The 20,342-nt window shown below is 41.2% G+C and overlaps 1 protein-coding gene across 6 annotated transcripts in view; it reads right to left on the reverse strand.

Annotated features, from left to right (window-relative positions):
• Positions 1 to 20,342, reverse strand: part of dysf (dysferlin, limb girdle muscular dystrophy 2B (autosomal recessive)) — a 115,714-nt gene that overhangs the window by 17,777 nt on the left and 77,595 nt on the right. For 5 of the 6 annotated variants that reach the window (XM_065248783.2, XM_065248787.2, XM_065248785.1 and 2 more), the window contains 3 exons: positions 7,886 to 7,984; positions 4,280 to 4,408; positions 380 to 535 (listed from right to left, as the gene is read on the reverse strand). In XM_065248783.2, the coding sequence (XP_065104855.1) occupies positions 380 to 535; positions 4,280 to 4,408; positions 7,886 to 7,984 (384 nt within the window). Of the gene's footprint in view, positions 1 to 379; positions 536 to 4,279; positions 4,409 to 7,885; positions 7,985 to 14,930; positions 14,939 to 20,342 lie in introns of all 6 variants that reach the window. The other variant, XM_073812309.1, reaches the window with a different exon arrangement.

Here is a 20,342-nt window from a genome sequence, read left to right on the forward strand (position 1 = left end):
CGGGCTGGGATTGAGAGTTTATGGTTGTGGGTAAAAGGGTGGCTCCATGTTTTCATAAAGCAATTTTTCAGCTCTCTTATGACTCTGGCACTGAGGAGGCTTCGCAAAGGGCTAACACTCGTCTGGCTGACTGATGAAAAACTTAAATAAAACAAATAGTGAAAATATTGAAATAGCATTGTAATAACCCCTCTCGCCCTAAAGCCCCATGTAAATACTGTCAATCATGATGGATAATAACATGATATGGTTTTTAGTTCTGGTTAATGCTGTTTAAACTCAACTGTGTAATATTAAGAGCACTGGGAAGCAAAAGCTCGCTCAGCATGTTTGTTTACATTTTGTGTGAGATGATATATTTTGATTATGTTGTGCTTACCTTTCCATTTGCATCTTTTGGCTGTAAACTACAGGCCTGGATGATGTACACGCGCACCAGGCACTCCTCTATACCGTTCGGTGGGAGCCTGCGGAACTGACGTGGGGGTGTGGGCATCGAGGGGTCGTCAGGCAGCGGATAGATTTTAAATGAGCCCTAACAAAGGACAGAGGTCAGTTTAAAGAGTGTAACTCATGGTGAACTTTTTTGTCTGTCGGAGACCTCCAGGCAAACCCCAAATTTCACTTTAATCCCTTAAATTTAGCTCCCTCAAACCTTACTAGAACTCTCAGTCAAAATCCAGTTTGACCACATGTAATCCAAATAAGCCAGGAAAGCGAATCTATACTCCTAAAATTAAAGGTTCCAATTTAAATCAAAGGAGGGTTTTATAGCCTGATGTCATTCAGTAAAGAATGAAAAATCATTTACTCACCCCATGGCTTTCCAACGCCAAACAATTTCATTTTTTAAACTGTCTCATAGGCACACGGACTACTTTACACATTTATTCTTTTAGCGGACACTTTCATCCAAAGCGACTTGCAAATGAGAAAGCATTTAACATTTTGTATACTTCAATGGGTGCTTTAATGAGCTTAAGCTTTGCGGTATAAATCATAATCTAGTTTTGTTTTTTATTATGAACTGTGGTTAGACATTCTGTCTAACATCTTTGTGTATTAGAAAGTTGCAAGGGTAAATATTTAATATAAGTCAAGTTTATTTATAGCACTTTTTATCATTTGCGTTGACAAATTAGACGAATTAAAGGTGCAGTGTGTAACTTTTCTGTTAAGAGATCCTTCTAAATGTAATATAATATACAAAACTATATTATCAGTGGTGTATAAAGACCTTTCATAATGAACCGTTATGTTTTTATTTCCTTAGAATAAGTTCCCCTTACCCCTCGCGGGTCCCCTTACATGGAAGTCGCCATTTTGTGGCCCTTAAAGGTGCTCTAAACCAGTGGTTCCCGAACTTTTTCAGCGTGTGGCCCCCCTTGTGTACGGTGCATTCCTTCGCGGCCCCCCAAAAGAAAATTTGTGACAAAAAACTGTTCTAAAACTCAACATTTTAATAAAAAAAAACATTAAATTATACAAAAAAGTAGTGCTTTTATAGCCTTATTTTTTTAGGTTTAATTTCACAGAATTCATGATAAAGTAATGTATTTCATAAAATGTCATAAAACTGGGGCCCCCCTGGCACCATCTCGCAGACCCCCTGGGGGCCCCGGCCCCCCAGTTTGAAAACCACTGCTCTAAACGAATCTGTGTGACGTCACTTCTTGTTGACGTTCGTTGTTTTGTCAAACAAACCGGAGCGTAGCTAACTACTCCCCCTCCCTCTCTCTTACTCTCCCCCTTGCCTCTTCCATGATTCCTCACCCGCACTTACCTCCTAACCCCCCCCCCCCCCTTCTTGTTGTTTTTTGGCTGAAACATGTTTGTTATGTTTCATGGTTGTAGGCTGCCCCCACTTTGTTTTTGTTGCCGTTTGTGTAGCCTGTCTGTCTTCAGAGACCGCGTTTCTTTTACAGTGTGTTCAGGGGACAGGCAGCTAGCAGATAGTGAGGAGATGTTTACTGTATGAAACAAAAAATGTTTCATGGCCTAAAACGTGTAAATTCGCTTAGAGCGCCTTTAATGGACAAACTTTTTTTTACTAAGGTTGTCTCTGACGATGACATGTTTGTCCTGTGGCGGCTACCGTAGCTTCTCTATGCGTTTCGGTGAACGGTGGACTGAGCCGTTGGTTGCAATCCGCAACCTCACCACTAGATGTAGCTATAATTTACACACTGCACCTTTAAAACATACCTATCTTTTTCAATGCATGCACTTAATCTTTGCACAGCGCGTCGTGAATGTGTTAGCATTTAGCCTAGCCCCATTCATTCCTTAGTATCCAAACAGGAATGAATTTAGCCACCGAACATTTCCATGTTTTCCCTATTTAAAGACTGTTACATGAGTAGTGACACAAGTAAGTATGATGGCACAAAATAAAAAGTGGCGATTTTTTAAGCAGATAAAAATTAGCACTTCGACTTCAGGGTGCAGTAATATTGACGGAAGTTTGAGCGAGAGGTGGAGTAGTCAGGAGTGATGATGTTACTGCACGCTGAGGTTAAAATGCTGCAAACTAAAGGTACATTCACATTATAAGCGACTTTGTCGCTGTGTGTCGCTCGTCTCTTTCAAAAGAGGCATTTCTATATCTGGTTGTCATAAACAGTTGAGTAACGTCCATCCAGTAACTGACAGGGGACGGATGATGTGAACTCCCCTGCTTTGTTCTCATTGGTAGTCTTGGTAGTGCTAAGGACGTCAGCAAGTAGGTGGTAAGCTGTTTTAAACAACTTTGGTGAAGAAATGTGGAAGTAAACTTCAGGTGTGCTCGACTTTCAAGCAGTGTGTGTGTGGAAACGTCCGTAAACATTCTGGGGGTAAACGCGTCATCTGTTTTAAAACATTATGATTGGCCCGAAGCTGTCAGCGTGGTCTGACATAGTCCGTTCCAAATGCCGGTAATCCTATAATTTTTCTTCACACATAGCGCTTACCGGTAAATTACTGGTAATCTTACAACCTGTCTTACTGGTAAATTGGGAGCACTGATTTACCGGAAAGGTTCTGTTCACACATGATCTGTTAACTGCAATTTACCAGTAAATTACCAGTAAAGACTCTATGTGTGAAAGGGACTATTGTCTCTTGTGTCACCAGAGCTTCCATTGAAATCAATGAGATCGTGTCGCTCTGCTACTGCTAGTCGCTTATAATGTGAATGTACCTTAAGTGCTCTTCTGCCATACAATATATCCACTTAAAAAATCACAAAAATTCAGCCACCATACATACTTACATACTTACTCATGTAACACTCTTTAAATAGGGAAAACATGGTGGCTTTTTAATTCATCTCTGTTTGGATCCTAAGGAATGAATGGGGCTAGGCTAGATGCAAATACATTCATGACACGCTGTGCAAAGATGAAGTGCACGCATTGAAAAAGGTAGGTATGTATTCATTCATTCAAATTGAGGTAAGACCATAGTAAAATATTAAAAAACAGTGGTGTTTTCCTTTAAAAATTAATACATTCTAAAAACGAATTATTCATTGTATGTCAACAAATGTTAACAAATACAACCTTATTGTAAAGGGTTACGTTAAAACATAGTAAAGACAATTCAGAAATAGTGATGTACTGTGTGTAAATACAAAATGTATGTAAGGAAATTATTAAACATTAAATATATTTTTTTTTATATTGAATGAACTATTCAGTGAAGTTCATAAATGCAATTTTCATTCTCTTGTTTATTAGAAGACCCTCTAAGTGCTGGGGACTCCAGAATCCAAAACACTTAATCTAAATCATATTTTAAGTCAAAGGGGTAGATTCCATTTGAACTTTGAAGGAGGGATGCATGTATGATTATTTATTAATCATTGTATTCATGTGTTGCTCAATTTGATTATTGGGAATGAAACTACGCCCCTGTTGTAAGCCACAAACCCTCTACAGTAAAAATGGTCATTGATAAGAATTAACCTAGGGCAAAAAAACACTGAACATCATCTATTTTAAAAAAACAAAGGACACAAACAAAAGTCTTTGCTTTCTGAGTTTAAGGACTGGTTCTGCATTAAAGAAGGCTGTCAGCTGCAAATTTGACAAAGCACAGACTGAACCAGTCAAGTATGTGATCAGTTTAAAAAGCAGAGATTCAAAATCCTGATTCAAACTGCTTTTATATCCAATCATGGCATTAAGCTCAACCTTTTAGCATTGACACACATTTCTTACTTCATCTGGCACTGTTTGAATCTTCTCCTGAAAACTGATTGTGAGCACATGTGATAGTAGTTGGTGGTTGACTCTACCTTGAACTCTCCAACAATAGAAGGATCTTCACTCTCATCCTGGGTTCTTCCACGGTAAAGTTTGAACGTTTGACAGAAATCAGCCAGCTGCTCGAAGCCATCAACCTTTTCCAGCTCTGTGTCATACACCTGAGAAAGGAAGAACAGGGGTGTGCGTAACCTTGTATTTTGTGATTGCAAATCAATTTAGTTTTAAATCTCGAATCATCTTGGGGGCTAAAGGACAAGCACTATGCACAAGACGTCCATTGTTTCTCTTGCCAAAGCAGTTTTCCTTTAGAATCTTGGACGCTGGATTCTTTAATTGTGGGTTTAACATTTCAGTTGCGCGTCAAACAACCTCAAATGCACCATAAATGTAAAAGGATCTGGAAATTCCTCATTATGACAATGTTTAAAAACAATAAATAGCATTAATGTGCAGTATGCAGTGCCGTCACATTACACAACACTATAACAGACGGCACACAATTCTCCATCTAAACGGCATCCAGAATGGCCACCCAGGAGACACTTTAGTGACAAGCATACAAAGGAATCCTCCACTTCAGGTTCTGTTTCTTTAAATGAGTCATTTTGGTCCCTGCTAGCCTGAACGTGTGACACTGCACACATCTGTATTCCCTCCCTCAATCTGTCCCTAAGCCACAATTAGCCCAAAATAACAGTCAATCTCAGCAGTTTGAGGAAAAAGCGTCTCTCTGTCACTACTCCTGGCGCTGGAGGAGCTCACACGGTGGCGGCCAAATATCAAGCCCAGCCGTGCAGGTAGTCGCGAGACGCAGGCCCGTGCCAAATGACTAACAGACACATTCGGATAGGAAAGTCTTAGGCCAAAGGCGGAGGGAGACGTGGTGACAATGAAGATCACTGACAAACCAGGCAAAGATTGAAGGACGATGGGGAGGTGGGGGAACGGCAGATGACGTCAGTAACAGAGCCCTCGTCTGCACTTGGTTATCCCCTGCGGCAACCCCGACGTGAATTCATCGGAAAAGTTGGGAATCTGGCAGCCGCGGGCTCCATTATAAATGGATAAGTTTGTGGGAAGTGGGCTGGAGTGGACTGGAGTAGGGGTGAGTGAACATTTGAAAGTAGGCATGCGCTCTCCCGAGGGAGACCACAGGGCTTTGAAGTTCTGGTGTGGAGCTTTCTGTGACCTCGGATTCTGGTATTCTTGCTTGGGCACTGATAATGTCATTATAGTTACAAGGAAGTTTTGTTGTTAAAGAACAGTTCACACAAACATTAATATTCTTTCATCAATTGGAATGGATAGTCTTGTTCATAAATCATTTAAAGCAACTTAAAAAATTGTCACCCAGAAATGTAGCCAAAGTTATTTTTCACTGAAAATCTCAACACCCATCAGTTATAATAACCCAAAAGTTGGTTTAAAACAACCCAGCATTGGGTCAATTTTGACCAAGTGGTGTGCTCTGCAATATATACCCAGCATGGGTTAAAAATAACCCAGCCATTTTTAAAGGGACACTCTTTTTTTGAAAATATGCTCATTTCCAGCTCCCCTAGAGTTTAACATTTGATTTTTACCGTTTTGGAATCCATTCAGCTGGTCTGGCGCTACCACTTTTAGCATAGCTTAGCATAATCCATTGAATCTGATTAGACCAGGGGTCCCCAACCTTTTTTTCACCACGGACCGGTTTCAGCTTTAAAAAAAATTCGCAGACCGGGGGGTGAGATTGGGGGGCGGGCTTTGGGGTCGCTGAGTTGCTGTTCAAACGTGCTGAAAATCCTCCTTTTCGAAATTTACGTTTTAAACGGAAGTAAAGATAACAACCACGCATTAGGAAAATTTAAAATAGCTTTATTTAGGCTATAGTATATTTTCTATAGACGTGTAAAACATATTTTGGCGGATTGTTTTTTACTTTCATTGATTTTACTAGTTTGCCTGCCCGTTTAGTCTTAATAATTAATGGAACCTAAACGAACTTGGCTTGCTGTTCTCGAAGGCAGCTCGAATCTTGGTCGGGCTCGAGACCCAATTCCAAGTAACAGAAGAGAAGAAAAATGCAGTGAAGGAGGAGAGATGCCAGAAGATTTGCGGCTGGGCGCAGAGCGAGACTCACGTTTATCATGATTAATGATGATTGACAAGTTTAGGTTCCTTTCAAACCTACGTTAAAAGTGTAGCCGTTAAAATATTATTAGCCTAATAGTTTCTTTTGATCATGGTGCTACGATCGATGGATAATTCTGAAGTTGTTTTAAAGAAGAATAAAATAATTACTTTTCAGTCATTTGCGCTGTCACACATTTGAGCGTCTCCGCATATATACATCATTGCGACGTACATTTGCAAATGATTCATAAAGTCATACCTCCGCAATTCTTTGATCGATTGTGTTTTAGAAGTACTGTATGCTCAAACTCTAATGACATCAATGTGATCGCTGATGCGTTGGTAGAGAGAGAGAGGCGGAGAAAGAGAGAGAGCGCTGCTCTGTTCAAAAGTGGAAATGATTCATGTTATTTGAAGTCGGCTCTTACAGTACAAAATACCTGATTAAGCTATTACGTGGCTATTATACACATTTTTTCAGGACGTTCTTGCGACCCGGTGGCAACTTGTCCACGACCCAGTACTGGGTCGCGACCTGGTGGTTGGGGACCTCTGGATTAGACCATTAGCATTGCGCTAAAAAATAGTGAAATTACGTACTGCCCGAAATAGTCCCCTTGGTTACTTACAATAGTAGGGGACTATTTTCAGGCTCTGTGTAATATCATTTTGCCTCCTGCAGCCATGTTACTAGGGATGCACCGAATCCAGATTTTTTGGGATCGGCCGAATACCCAATCCACTGTTTAAGATTCGGCCGAATCCGAAACCGAATACCGAATCCTACTCCTTATTCCATTAACACAGTAAAACATATTAATGAAGTAAACAACGTCCACAGCAGTGTATTTTTTATTTTATTTATTTTTAACTGTAAAAAAAGAATAGGCAACATTATGCCAGGATAACAAGTGGGAAAACGCTCGTTTTTCCAGGTGCGTCCGTGAAATGTGAACCGCCCCTAAGGCTCACAGAAAGAAAAAGCTTATCTCCACGTCAGCACCCAATGTGTATAATCAATGGCCGCATGACGTTGACCAGAGTAGCGCAAGCCTAGGGTTCGGTTCGGTGGAAAAAAAATCTAGGATTCAGAATCCTGGATTAGGTGCATCCCTACATGTTACAGCAGAAAAGTCCTTGATTATTACGCCAGAATGAGAGTATAGTTCCTAGCCGTATCTGCCTAGAAAATCACAACTTTTAATTTTCTGTCGGTCTTAGTACACAATGTAACTACAGAATAGTCAAATTATAAATAGGAAAAATGTCCAAACACTTTGGTTAGTTTGAGCGCGATGCTAATGGTCTAATCAGATTCAATGGATTATGCTAAGCTATGCTAACAGTGGTACTGCCAGACCCGGAGATCAGCTGAATGGATTTGAAAATGCTAAAAATCAAATGTTTAACTCTAGACAAGCTGAAAAATGAGCGTATTTTCAAAAAGTGAAAAATGCATTTTTTATATCTGTATTATAATTTCACTTACAGTAGTTTATGTAGCGGTGTTTCCTTACCTGCAGTGTATCGAACCCTTTCTCCAGATAACTTCCACACTTTTTTGTTTCACCTGTGGAGGCATAAAACTTGCTCCACCAGTCCATAAATTCATCTTGCTGTAGAGAAAGAGTAGAAAGAAAAATGTAACATTAGATATTGGTGTCTGGTAAGCAATAAGTCAGATCATATACTTTCAGGAACATACAGTGCAGTAGTTTTCAATTTAATAGACTTAATGAAATTAGACAACGCATGTTCATTTCACATAAAAGAGAACACTCAACTTACCCACCGCCTCATCTAAGTGTGTCCAACAAATTGAATAAACAATAATACAAGGTTAGATTGAAAAGTGAAATAAGGGTCAAATGTACCCTCATGTGTCAAAATATTTTGAATAAATGCATGCATGAGTGAAAGTGACACCCTCCACAGACCCGACTAGTGGAAACACCTCTTTTTCCGTAACTTAATAATCTTTTCCATAAGTATCTGATAAATCATTCCACCATTGTAAATCTGGTAATTGTAAAGCATATCAACTGAAATTACAATGACAGCTTTAAATTTGTTTTGGGCACTTTCCTGGTACGCTCACTGTAGGATTCAAGAGCACTGAAGTTCTTCTACAATTTAATGTGCTAATCTCCACTGATAAGTCTGGCCAACTCTCACTCAGTCCGTATGGAAAGTGGGAATTTTTCAAAAGTCCCTCAAATCAGGCAATTCCCATATCGGCCAACGGCACATTCTCATCCAACCAAAAGACAAAAGAGTGTTGTTAGTGCAGGACAACACCCTCTGCGAGTGACACTGCCTCAAAACGAGAAACAAAAGAGCAGTATGATGTCTGATTACTGTATGATGATGTGAGCCAGTGTCCTGACTAACTGCCATTTTAATTCACATTACAGCTCTCTTCCAAAACCTTGAGATGAGCTGCTCTCATCTCTTTCTTCCAGGGCAGTTATGGACAGGGCCGGAGTGGGGCCACTTTTCAGCCCGGGAGTTTCAGGCCCAAGACCGGCCCACTTTTTCCATAGTGTTATTCCAAATTAGCACTTTTTTCAAATTGGATAAATAAAGCAACAGTTCAGGTCTTACTATAGTTTTTATTAATATCATGGTTCAATAAATAAGATAAAAGTTAAATAATATTTCACTTAAGATAAGAAGTTAACAAAAATATTCCTCTACACTCTAAAAAAAGGCTTGGTTACTTTTTACCCATAATGGGTAAATATTGGACAGAACACATGCAGGGTTAAAAATTACCCCATGCTGAGTTAAAAATAACCCAATGTTGGGTTGTTGTTATGCAACCATGGATTATAATGACCCAACAGTTGGGTTAAAACAACCCAGCCCTGGGTCAATTTTAACCCTGCAGTGTGTTCTGTCCAATATATAAATAACCCAGCCCTTTTTAGAGTGTATTCCACAAGGAAAGGTTGATAAATTATTAGCATTGCTAATGCTATGAGGCCAATGATTAATGCAAATAGAAATATAAAAGTCCTAATTAAAAAAGAAAACAATTTGACAAAAATAATGAATACAATATTGGGTAAATGGCATAACAAGTGATTTATAAGATTTTTTAGGCTGGTCATTTTTGACTGGGAACACAAAAGGTGTTATAGGGTTCTGAACACAACCTGACGGTTAAACAACTTTAATTTATATTGTTTACTCATGGCCTCCTCATTTTCAGCGGGGGACTGATCAGAAGCTGCTTGCATAATATTTGCAAAGTCTATGAATCGCCATGTATAGACAAAAGGGTAATATAAAAAAAAAATCTTTGGCTTGTAAATAGTTTGACAACGGTATTTGCTGAATAATTACGTTGCTAATGCTAATCATTACTAGGCTTATTTCTCTTTAAGTTACCTGTTGTCACTTTTGTTTGTCCTCTTGAAAATAAATCTGTAGGTTTGGCACATTTGTCAGCATCCTCCTCCAATGTATTTTTTCTTCAACCTGTTTTTTACGCCCTCCTCCTCTCAGACGCGTATTGTTACGGTAGGGCCGGCCCAGCCTACCGGAGAAAAGTTTTCTTGGACGTGCTATGGACCGAACCAACTCTATGGGAGGGGAGGGGAAAACTCCCTCACATGGTACAACCCATGCAGAGGCTGCGCGCTGCCCGTGTTAATGCGAAACGTGTGAAGTGTCATTTAAGAGAAGATAGACTCACTAACGTGACAAATGTAAAAAAAAAAAAAACTCGACCGGCCCAAAAGTGAAGCGGCCCACCGGGAATTCTCCCGGTTCTCCCGATTACCCACCCCGGGCCTGGTTATGGAGACTGGTAAGTGACTGCAAGCATCTTTAAACACAGTGATGGAAGAATGTGATATACTATTAAAACTATTAACATAAATAGCAACTGCTGAATAGAAAACTTTTAATTTTACACTATGTTTGGTTTATTCTCTTTAATATTGAATTACATTTTTTCACCACTTGTTGCAATGCATACTGGGATTCCTGTCTCCGAAAAGGATACACGAGATGCGTAATTGTTGGGAGTGCACTTACTGTATGACGCCTTAAAATTCAGCGTCTATAGAGAGCTCATTAGGTTTTGTCAAATACAGTGATGAAATACTGTACATGCAAATGTGTGCGTGTATTTGACAAATGGACGAAAGGGACCCACACAGTGTGTTTAAGGGAGAACATGATCTCGTCACTGGCTGTATTCTTACATACTCTCTCCACCCACACACCTCTCTCTCTTTTCCAGAAGCCCAATTTTGATCCCTTGGTTCAAACTTTATTTTTTTTGTCATAACAAGGGAGGTAAAATAGTGGTGAGAGAAATGGCAAGATCTGGTGTGTTGGATTGTATGCAGTAATGGCATGTGTCTTGGTGGCAAGCTGGGAGAGCTGGTGGTGTTATATTTAAGCTCTCTGCGTGCCACTGCCATGCCAAGGAATGTGTGCGTGAACTGAAGCATGCGTGTGAGATACCAACATCCTTTTTATTATAAAATACCTTTTTGTGGAAATAAATGCATGTCTTGGAGAACGTTTTATGTGTGTGTCACAACAGGATCTCATGGAAAGTCGTGTTATAGTCAAGAAAATTTTGATTAATTTATTTGTGTCCATGGCACGAAATGCAGATTTTTTTCGTGCTTTGAGCACGAATGTGTCACCTGCACAAATTTCTATAAATAGTTTTTTGTGTCCGTGGCACGACTTTCTTTTTCGTGTCATTTTATGTATTGTTTTCTCATTTATTTTTAAATCATTTTTGCTTAGGTTTTGGGTTAGAATGTACTTTAATGTGTTGGTTTCTACATGTTTTTCTTCCGCTTTTAAAACTATTCTCGCTTGGAGTTGGGGTTTGGGTTAGGATGTCTAAAAATGTAAAAGAAAGTGATTCTAAACCCAACCCCAAGCGACAATGGTAAGAAAATAGGAAAAAACAATACATAAAATGAAACAAAAAAGAAACTCGTGCAACAGACACAAAAAAACTATTTACAGAAATTCATGCGACTGACACGAAAAGACATTCGTGCTCAAGGTACAAAAAAAGCTAAATTTTCGTGCCATGGACACAAATAAATGTATTACATTTTGCATGACTATAACATGACTTTCCGTGACATCAGTCTCTTTTTAAATGCTGTGTTTGTATTCGGACGCCACGTTGAGCTGACTGGCTTTCTGTACTCTAAACCTCTTGTATAAGTTGGAAACGTTCTTTTTAATAAGGAGATTAGATGTTAGACATAACATAGCCTAATGCCGCATGACTGAAGCATATCTCCAAATGTCACCATTGTATTCAACAGTAGTGCTCATTTATAGTGCTGTATGTGGTTGTATAATAAGGGCAGCCAACACAGAATAAAAACAAGTATTTAAAATACATGTGTACTGCATAAAAACTTAGATCTATGGCTAAGTAATCAGTGCACACTGAACCATGAGCTTTTATGTTCCAACACATCATTCCTGTCATCCCAATCAAATGTAGGAAAAGGACTAAATTAAAAAGAGCAGGACGATAAGTTAAGTTTATCGTGACAGCTTTAAAATGGGTCATTTAAGCCTTAATGTTCTGTAGTTTAAAAGTAGTTGGATGTTTACACGTCCTGCGTTTGTATTAAACTTATAATTGCAAGAAACTCAATTTTGTGAATGCACTGACCTTTCAACCTTGACCTTTGTGACAAACAAATAGGGTTAACTGATAGGGTACTGATCAGTGGAAGCAAGTGAAATATCTTGAGATGACAGAAATTACAAAATCACTGTTTACAAGGCGTTTAGTCGGAGAATAAATAAAGGATTAAGAAGCTTGGACCAGATTGACCAACAAAGTCAAATGATTGCAGTCTGTGTGCTCCACGACTTTTATCCCTGTTGGGAAAAAACAGCATACCAGCAATGGTTTGCATCCCATGCTGGTCTATGCCTTTTTTTTAGCAAGGAACTGAAAGATTTTTTATTTATTTTACATTTACATACCTTTTACTTTACCACATGGGTTTATTTCAAAATGTATTGGTGATTGTGCATATTTTATAATAACTTTACATTATAGAAACTGGATATATCAGCATGGCAAATATACCTGGTTATTAACTAAGAGCATTAATAAATGTGCTCATAATTTCTATAGGACTATAGTCCTAAATACTAACCTGTATTTTATTTGTAATAACCAATATGGTTCGGTATGAATTAATCACTATGGCAGGTCTGATTAGGACACAATGAAGATTCCCATTACTTCTTATGGATTTATTTCCATTAATGTATCAGTGTGTGGTTATTTAGATGCACGCACACAATTACACTATAACTATCTCCATCATTGACGCGAACTTCTCGTGCATCACTGCCTACCGATTACAGCCACCGACTGAACTTATTAGCACTTTCCAGAACTTCCTCGTGTGTCGTATACATTCCACAAGGGGGCGCTAAGAGTCTTTATGCAATAAATGAAATGACTGCAAAAGTATACTACAAATATATTGTTGTATAAAGCCCTTCTTAACAGCCGCCCCCAAATTTACACAGTCAAATTTGCTTATTCAGAAGGGCTTGACGCTATCCATAGTAGGGAGTGCTGGTAATTTGATGAGTCGGGCTACAGGCCTGATATATGTTTTGTCCTTAACTTTGACTTCCACAGCTCTGATTCGTTTATCTACTCCAGGGAAGACCTTGGTTATTTTCCCCACCGGCCAAAGGGCCCTTGGTAATTGTGGGTCTACAATCATGACAATCATATCAGGCTGCAGTTGGTCTTTGTCCCTTTGCCATTTTGTACGAGTTTGAAGGTTAGGCAGATAGTATTTGATGAAGTGAGTCCAGAACTGATCTGCAAGGACTTGCGAGTGTCTCCATCTACGGCGACTTAGGAGCTGAGACTCATGATACAATGCTTGAGGGAGTGATGGGTCTAGCCGCCCCATCAGAAGGATATTTGGAGTTACTGGGTTCGGGTCAGCTGCATCCGTGGATACGTAACCCAGCGGTTTGGAATTTAAAATTCCTTCTATCTCGATGAGAACAGTGATTAGGACTTCCTCAGTCATGCTTTGGCCCTGTAAAGCGGCATACAGGGCTGATTTAATTGACCTGATCTCCCGTTCCCAAGCTCCTCCAAAGTGTGGACTACTGGGAGGGTTGAATTTGAATTGTATTTGCTGTTTGGCCAGTTCAGTTTGCAGCGTAGGACACATTGATTTGAAAGACTCTTGCAGCTCTCTCTCTCCACCCTTAAAATTCGTACCTTGATCTGACAGTAATTCTGAAGGTTTACCTCTCCGTGATATGAAGCGTCTTAGAGACATCAGAAAGGAGTCAGTATCCAGGCTACTCAACAGATCAATATGGACAGCTCGCGTAGTCAGGCATTTGTAAAGAATGCCCCAACGTTTCTCATGCCGTCTACCTATTTTAACTGTAAAGGGCCCAAAACAGTCCATACCAGTAGAGAAGAATGGAGGTTTGCATATCTGTAGTCTGGATTGGGGAAGATCTGCCATCTGTGGTACAGTCACCTTGGCACGCCATCTTTGACAATCAGGGCAAGAACGTTGCTGCCGTTTAACGGCCTCTCTCCCACGCAAAATCCAATATTTACGTCTAAGCTCTGCAAACACTCTTTCTGCACCTGGATGATGAAGCTCTTTGTCCATATCTTGAATGATGAGTTGGGTTACTTTGTGTAAGGGGTCTAAAACGACTGGGTGCATAATATCGACGTCCAGTTGTTCACTGCGACGGAGTCTCCCACCCACTCGAATGAGCTCAACTGTAGGGTCATACTCAGGAGCCAGATTAATAAGACGGCTGGAGGATGGCACTGGTTTACCTGCTGCCAAACAGTGTAAGTCCTCAGGGAAGCTGTCAAGCTGAGATTTCCTCAGAAGGTCTCTCTTGGCCAACTGATGATCCTCAGCTGAAGGATCTCCATCTTTCCCTGCCGCCCCATGGCGTATGAGTGCAGCTGCTTCAATTAAGGCTTTAAAGCTACTGAACTGTTGTGGGTCTGGTACGGACTGAACTTCAGCTACTGTTATGTGACTACAGAAAGTAGGCTTCTTTAATTCAGCAGGATCCTCTGATGTGCTTATTTGTGGAGTAATGGGCCAGCAGCTGGGTGAGTGCCACAGGAATTCTGCTCCTTGTCTCCATGTTTTATCAGTGGCAAGATCCTTTAAAGTTTTCCCACGAGTGATGCAGTCAGCTGGGTTATTGGGAGAGTCTACATATCTCCAAGTGTAAGCACCTGTCAGTTCCTGTATTTCCGCAACTCTTGTGCCCACAAATACTTTGTAGCGACAGGATTCAGAAAGTAGCCATGACAGAACTGTAGTGGAGTCAGTCCAGAGTACAAAGGAGTCAATGTGCAAGGTGAGCTCCTTAGCTAGTACTGAAGCTAATTGTGCACCAGTGACGGCTGCACACAGTTCCAATCTGGGCATGGATAACTGACGCTTAGGGGCTACTCTAGATCTGGCTGCTAAGAAAGCTATCTCCACTTTTCCCCCAGGTTCTTTTGTGCGCAAATAAGCAACAGACCCATAGGCCTTTTCAGATGCATCACTGAAGATATGTATTTGTCTATTACAGGTAGAAGTATCCATCTGAGCACTCACATAGCAGCGAGGGAATGTAATTTCAGAAAGGTACTGCAACTCTGTCTGCCAGGTGTGCCATGTTTGAAGGATGTCTTTTGGCAGTAGTGGGTCATCCCATTCCCTTTGCTTTGCCCATAGACTCTGTATAAGAATCTTGGCCCGGGTGATGAATGGAACAAGAAATCCAAGGGGATCATACTGACTTGCTACTACCTTGTATATGTTTCTCATTGTGGGAGTTGGACAGTGAAGAAGGCGGCTTTGGTATCCAAGGGTATCTGCTTGACACATCCAACGTAATCCCAATGCGAGTTCCTGGGGATCACCTTTGTTCTGGTTAAGCCAAAGCTCACTGCTATCTGACTTGGCTTCCTTTGGCAAATGATTTATGACTTCAGGAATGTTGCATGCCCACTGTCGTAGTTCGAAGCCTCCATCAGCTAAAAGGTTTCTCAAGTCATCTACCAGCCTCTTAGCCTCGTCTGGAGTATCAACACTCTGCAGGCAATTATCCACATAAAAACACTTTTCAATTGAGTGTCTCAAACTGTCTCCCGGCTGTCTCTGGTCGAAAACATGCCTCTGTAGTGCATACGTCGCACAGCATGGGCTGCAGGTTGTTCCGAATGGGAGCACTTGCCATTCGTATATCCCAGGAAGTTCCTCCCTTTTCAAATCACGCCATACAAACCGAAGTAGAGCCTTATCCTCTGGCAGCAATCTGATTTGGTGGAACATGCCCTTTATATCACTGCTTAAAGCTACGGCATGCTCTCTAAATCGTAACAACACACCAAGCAAAGAGGACCCCAGCGTAGGCCCAGGCAGCAGTAGGTCATTTAAATTCTCACCTTTGTATGAGAAAGAGCAATTGAAAACAACTCTGTTTTTTCCGTTATGGGTCACCATGTGGTGTGGGATAAACCAAGATTCGTTTTTCTCCACCAGTTTCTGCTCTGGAACAGCAACTACATACCCTGCCTGCACTAGTCTTTGGATTTCTGCTTGGTATGCCTCAGACTTCTTGGGGTCCTTAAACAGGCGTTTCTCTGTGCTACGGAGATTAGGCATTACAGCTTCCTTTGTAGCTTGTAATTTAGGCATGTCTTTGACTCTCAAAAGGGGTGTGGCATAGCGTAGCGTTCCATCAACATCAATTCGGGTGGTCTTGGCCTCTAAAAGGTCAATGGCCTCTTGATCTTGTTTTGACCTGGTAGCAAGTTTCTCACTTCTGAAGGGCAGTACATCAAGTTGCCATAGTTTCTCAACATGTCTGAACAACTCACTGGAAGGGGAGCAAACCGAAATGTGAAGGCATTGTTGAGTGGGAAGTTGATGTTTCAAAAGCTTAGCAGGCCCTTGGACTGTCCAGCCTAGTCGTGTTTGCACTGCAGCTGGTCCACCAGGAGGACCCAGGAGCACAGGTTGGATCAGAGTAACTAAGTGAGGATGATCAGAACCGATCAACAAGAGGGGACAGACATTGGCAAATGATGGAAGTGGTAGCCCTCTAAGGTGTCTGTATTTCTTCTGTAGGGCTGTGGCTGGGCATGTGTGTTCAGCAAGCCCTAACTGGTCTGCTGTAAATGCTTTGTGAATCCTAAAGACTCTTCCAGGCTGTCCAGCTGGAGAAATAGTGAAGGAGACTGAGGCACCATGCAGGATTCTCACGTCCTGTCTAACTGTTCTCAAAGCAAGGTTTTCGGGCTTACCTTGTAACTTTAGTTTCTGAGCAGCAGCTTGCAAGAGAATTGTGCGTTCCGAGCCATCATCCAGAATGGCAAATGTCTCCAGGGCATGTTCTCCATTACGAAGAATTACTTTGATGATCTTTAGCAGTACTTGACTGCATCCTAATGGTCGGTCTAGGTACAGGATCTCATTGGTGTTGTTGATGAGACAAGTATTTTCTTTAACTGGTCTCTCATTCACTTCATGAAGTGCTTCAAGATGTTTGCCTTTACACGTCTTACAGCCTGTCTTCAAGCGACACTGCGCTGCCTGATGACCTCGACCACAGCGCCAGCATCGTTTATTGGTTTTAACCCAGTTGATCTTCTGTTCTTTAGTGAGCTGGGCAAAGTTCTGGCATTGATTCAAATAATGCTGGTTATTGGTGCAATAAGGGCAGTAAATTGTCACTTTGTCCTGGGATATTGTAGCAGTAGAACTGCAATCTGCAGCAGATGAGGTATTAAGAGCTGGGTCCACACTGTGAAATATAGCTGTTGCCTTGCCAGGCCTCATATCTCTGCGCTTATCTCCTCTCTGTTCTGAGCGCTCTTTTATAGCACCACCAAGTAATTCAAAGTCCCCTTCTTGTATGGTTAACTCGTATTCCAGCCAGTCTGCAAAATTAAGGAGGGTGGGAATGCGGACACCTAATGGATATATGTACCTTTTGAACTCAGCTCGCATAACATGTGGTAGCTTGAACAGTAGCCTTGTAACGTGCGAGCCGCACTGAAGCTCAACCTTGCCGCTATCCTCCAATTGATCCAGCATGCCAACTAATGCTCTGACTTTAAGTGCAAATCTTCTGAATCCACTAGCATCATGGCTGCGGATGGTAGGTTCCTCCATCAGTTCTGCAATTCGACGTAAAGCTAACTGGTGGGGTTGTCCATACTGCTCTGCTAGAGAAGCCATGGTATCTGAATAAGGATGACTAGAATTAGTGTAGGAGTCTGCAATGAGAAGAGCATCCTCAAACTTTAAATGCTCTAGGAGAATTTGATATTTAAATCTCTCAGTTGCATCCATAGGTAGAATATTGTCCAATGAGACCTTCATTCGTGCAAATTCCCTCGGGTCGCCCTTAGTGAAATCAGGGATCGTGGGCTTAGGGCCTCTGTATTCTCTTTCCTGCTGTGGGTAATAAGGATGCTGTCCTGTATCTCTGTAAGACGGCTTATTGGTGGTGAGTGCAGTTTGACGGTGCTCGAACTGTGGATAGTTATGTACTCTTTGGCTTTGTTGAGCTGCTATAGGTTGCTCATTTGGTTCACAGTACTCAGGGGTTGGTGGACATGAGGTAACTTTATTTGTAGTCCCCAATTCTTTCAGGCGAAGGGTTAATTCTTGCATCAAATCTGACATGGCAGGCATAGGAGGTGGAGACTGCAAATCTGCAACTTGCTGGAACTGGGTTTCAACATCAAGGGGTGGAGGAGGCAATGGCCAGTCATCATCATCCTGTAAAGCAGCGTGGCTTCGTTGTAACTGTGCTTTATCATAAGGCACTGGCTCTAATCGTTGAGGAAGTAAGGATGCTGCATTAGACCTCATTTGCTGCTGCATGTCTAGCACAGTAGTATGAAGTTTCTGATTTTCCACTTTAAGCTGTTGTATTGTTCTCAGAATCTCTGATAAATCCTCCTGTCTGCTTGGGTGAGATACAGGTGTACTCTCATATCTTGGTGCTATGTGCAGTGTGTGACTTACAGATCTTTGATCTGCTCTCATAGCATAATCATGTGATGTCTGATGAGTGAGAGGGGTCATCTCGGCTACCCTTTCAGTGTGGGATTCCTCTATCTCTCTGATTGGAGGGAATACATGAGCTGTTGGAGACTGTGGAACATAGTTTGGAAGAGAAACTTCATAATCCTCTAACCAGGCTGGTGGATGTAACCGTCGTTTAGGACGCACATCAGCTGGTTGTCCTGCTCTGCTCTTCTGGTCAGGGAACATCTTCTTTAATCCACAGCAATTACTTCATCCGGCTCGAAGGACCAATTTTGTAATAACCAATATGGTTCGGTATGAATTAATCACTATGGCAGGTCTGATTAGGACACAATGAAGATTCCCATTACTTCTTATGGATTTATTTCCATTAATGTATCAGTGTGTGGTTATTTAGATGCACGCACACAATTACACTATAACTATCTCCATCATTGACGCGAACTTCTCGTGCATCACTGCCTACCGATTACAGCCACCGACTGAACTTATTAGCACTTTCCAGAACTTCCTCGTGTGTCGTATACATTCCACAAGGGGGCGCTAAGAGTCTTTATGCAATAAATGAAATGACTGCAAAAGTATACTACAAATATATTGTTGTATAAAGCCCTTCTTAACATTATTGAAGTAATGTTTTGCTAGAGGACAGTTACAAAATAACAAGCAAATTCTTTTTGAAACCCCTACTGAAAAATCCAGCTAAGACCAGCATAAGCTGGTGAGCTGGTTTTAGCTGGACTCCCAGCTTAGTTTTAGGTGCTGGTGTAGCAAGCTGGTATAGCTGTGTTTTGGTCATTTTTTAAGCAGGTCTATAGCTATTTTTGTCACTTTTTAAGATGGTCTGGAAGACCAGCAGACCCACCAGCTTTGCCAGGCTGGGAGGACCAGCTTAGACCAGCTACTGCCACCCAAAACCAGCAACCAGCTTTTGCTGGTCTTTGCTGGATTTTTCAGTAGTGATGGCAAACGGAGTTGGCTAGCTGGATACCATGTAAGTCATGACTTTTATTGTTTTCCCTGTTTGCTGTTTTAAAGTCCGAATGCATGATAGACTGCCCAACATTTTGTGGTGCGTTTGTGCTGGCTTTGCATGGGCATAATGAGAGCGAGAGCTCAGATAATCCAGTATATTGGCTTGGTCGACACTGTTGTTTATGGAGTTGAAAGGAGCACCCACGAGAATGCCACAGTGTTTAAAGAAACTTCAAGAACCGTGCAGAACAAGCTGTTGGACTGATGATGGTCCAGGGTCACAAATACGGCATTGCTGATATGTTTTGAAAACAACAGTAAATTGAAAAAAATGTTGTACTCATGTTAGTGAAAAAACCTTTGTATAAAAAGAGTATACTCTAAAAAGGGTGCTAAATAGCACATAAAGCTTGTAATAATAGCAAAACAATTTTTTTGTGCTATAGCACCTATGAAAAACCATACAGGGTGATATTGCACCACTTGTGGTTCTACAGAGCAAAATAGGGTTCTACACAGGTGCTATATGGCACTTAAAATGGTTCCCCTATGATTATGAGCCAGCGAACCACTTTAAATGCTATTTAGCACTGTTTGTTTTTAGAGTGTATGTTGGTTTTGTTAACATACTGTAATGGAGTGCAGTGAATGAATTAACAAGTACTGGTAACCCTCAGAGAGAATAAGCGAGATGGGCAGAAAATAGCGGGAATGTAAAAGTAACAAGAGGGGAGGTTTTTGGGGGCAGGGTCTCCTGCCAGCCCATGTGTCTACTCACGGGCAGCACACAAGGTAAATGCAACCGGGCGTGCTGTAAGGATTTGCAGTGTATTGTGAAGCAGAGGCCTTCAGACTCACTTAAGCTGAGTTGGCCTGGCTGTGGGGCGACCTAAGCGGTCCTGAATGGTGC

Source organism: Paramisgurnus dabryanus, chromosome 2 (genome assembly GCF_030506205.2).
Source record: "Paramisgurnus dabryanus chromosome 2, PD_genome_1.1, whole genome shotgun sequence".
Lineage (NCBI taxonomy): Eukaryota > Metazoa > Chordata > Actinopteri > Cypriniformes > Cobitidae > Paramisgurnus > Paramisgurnus dabryanus.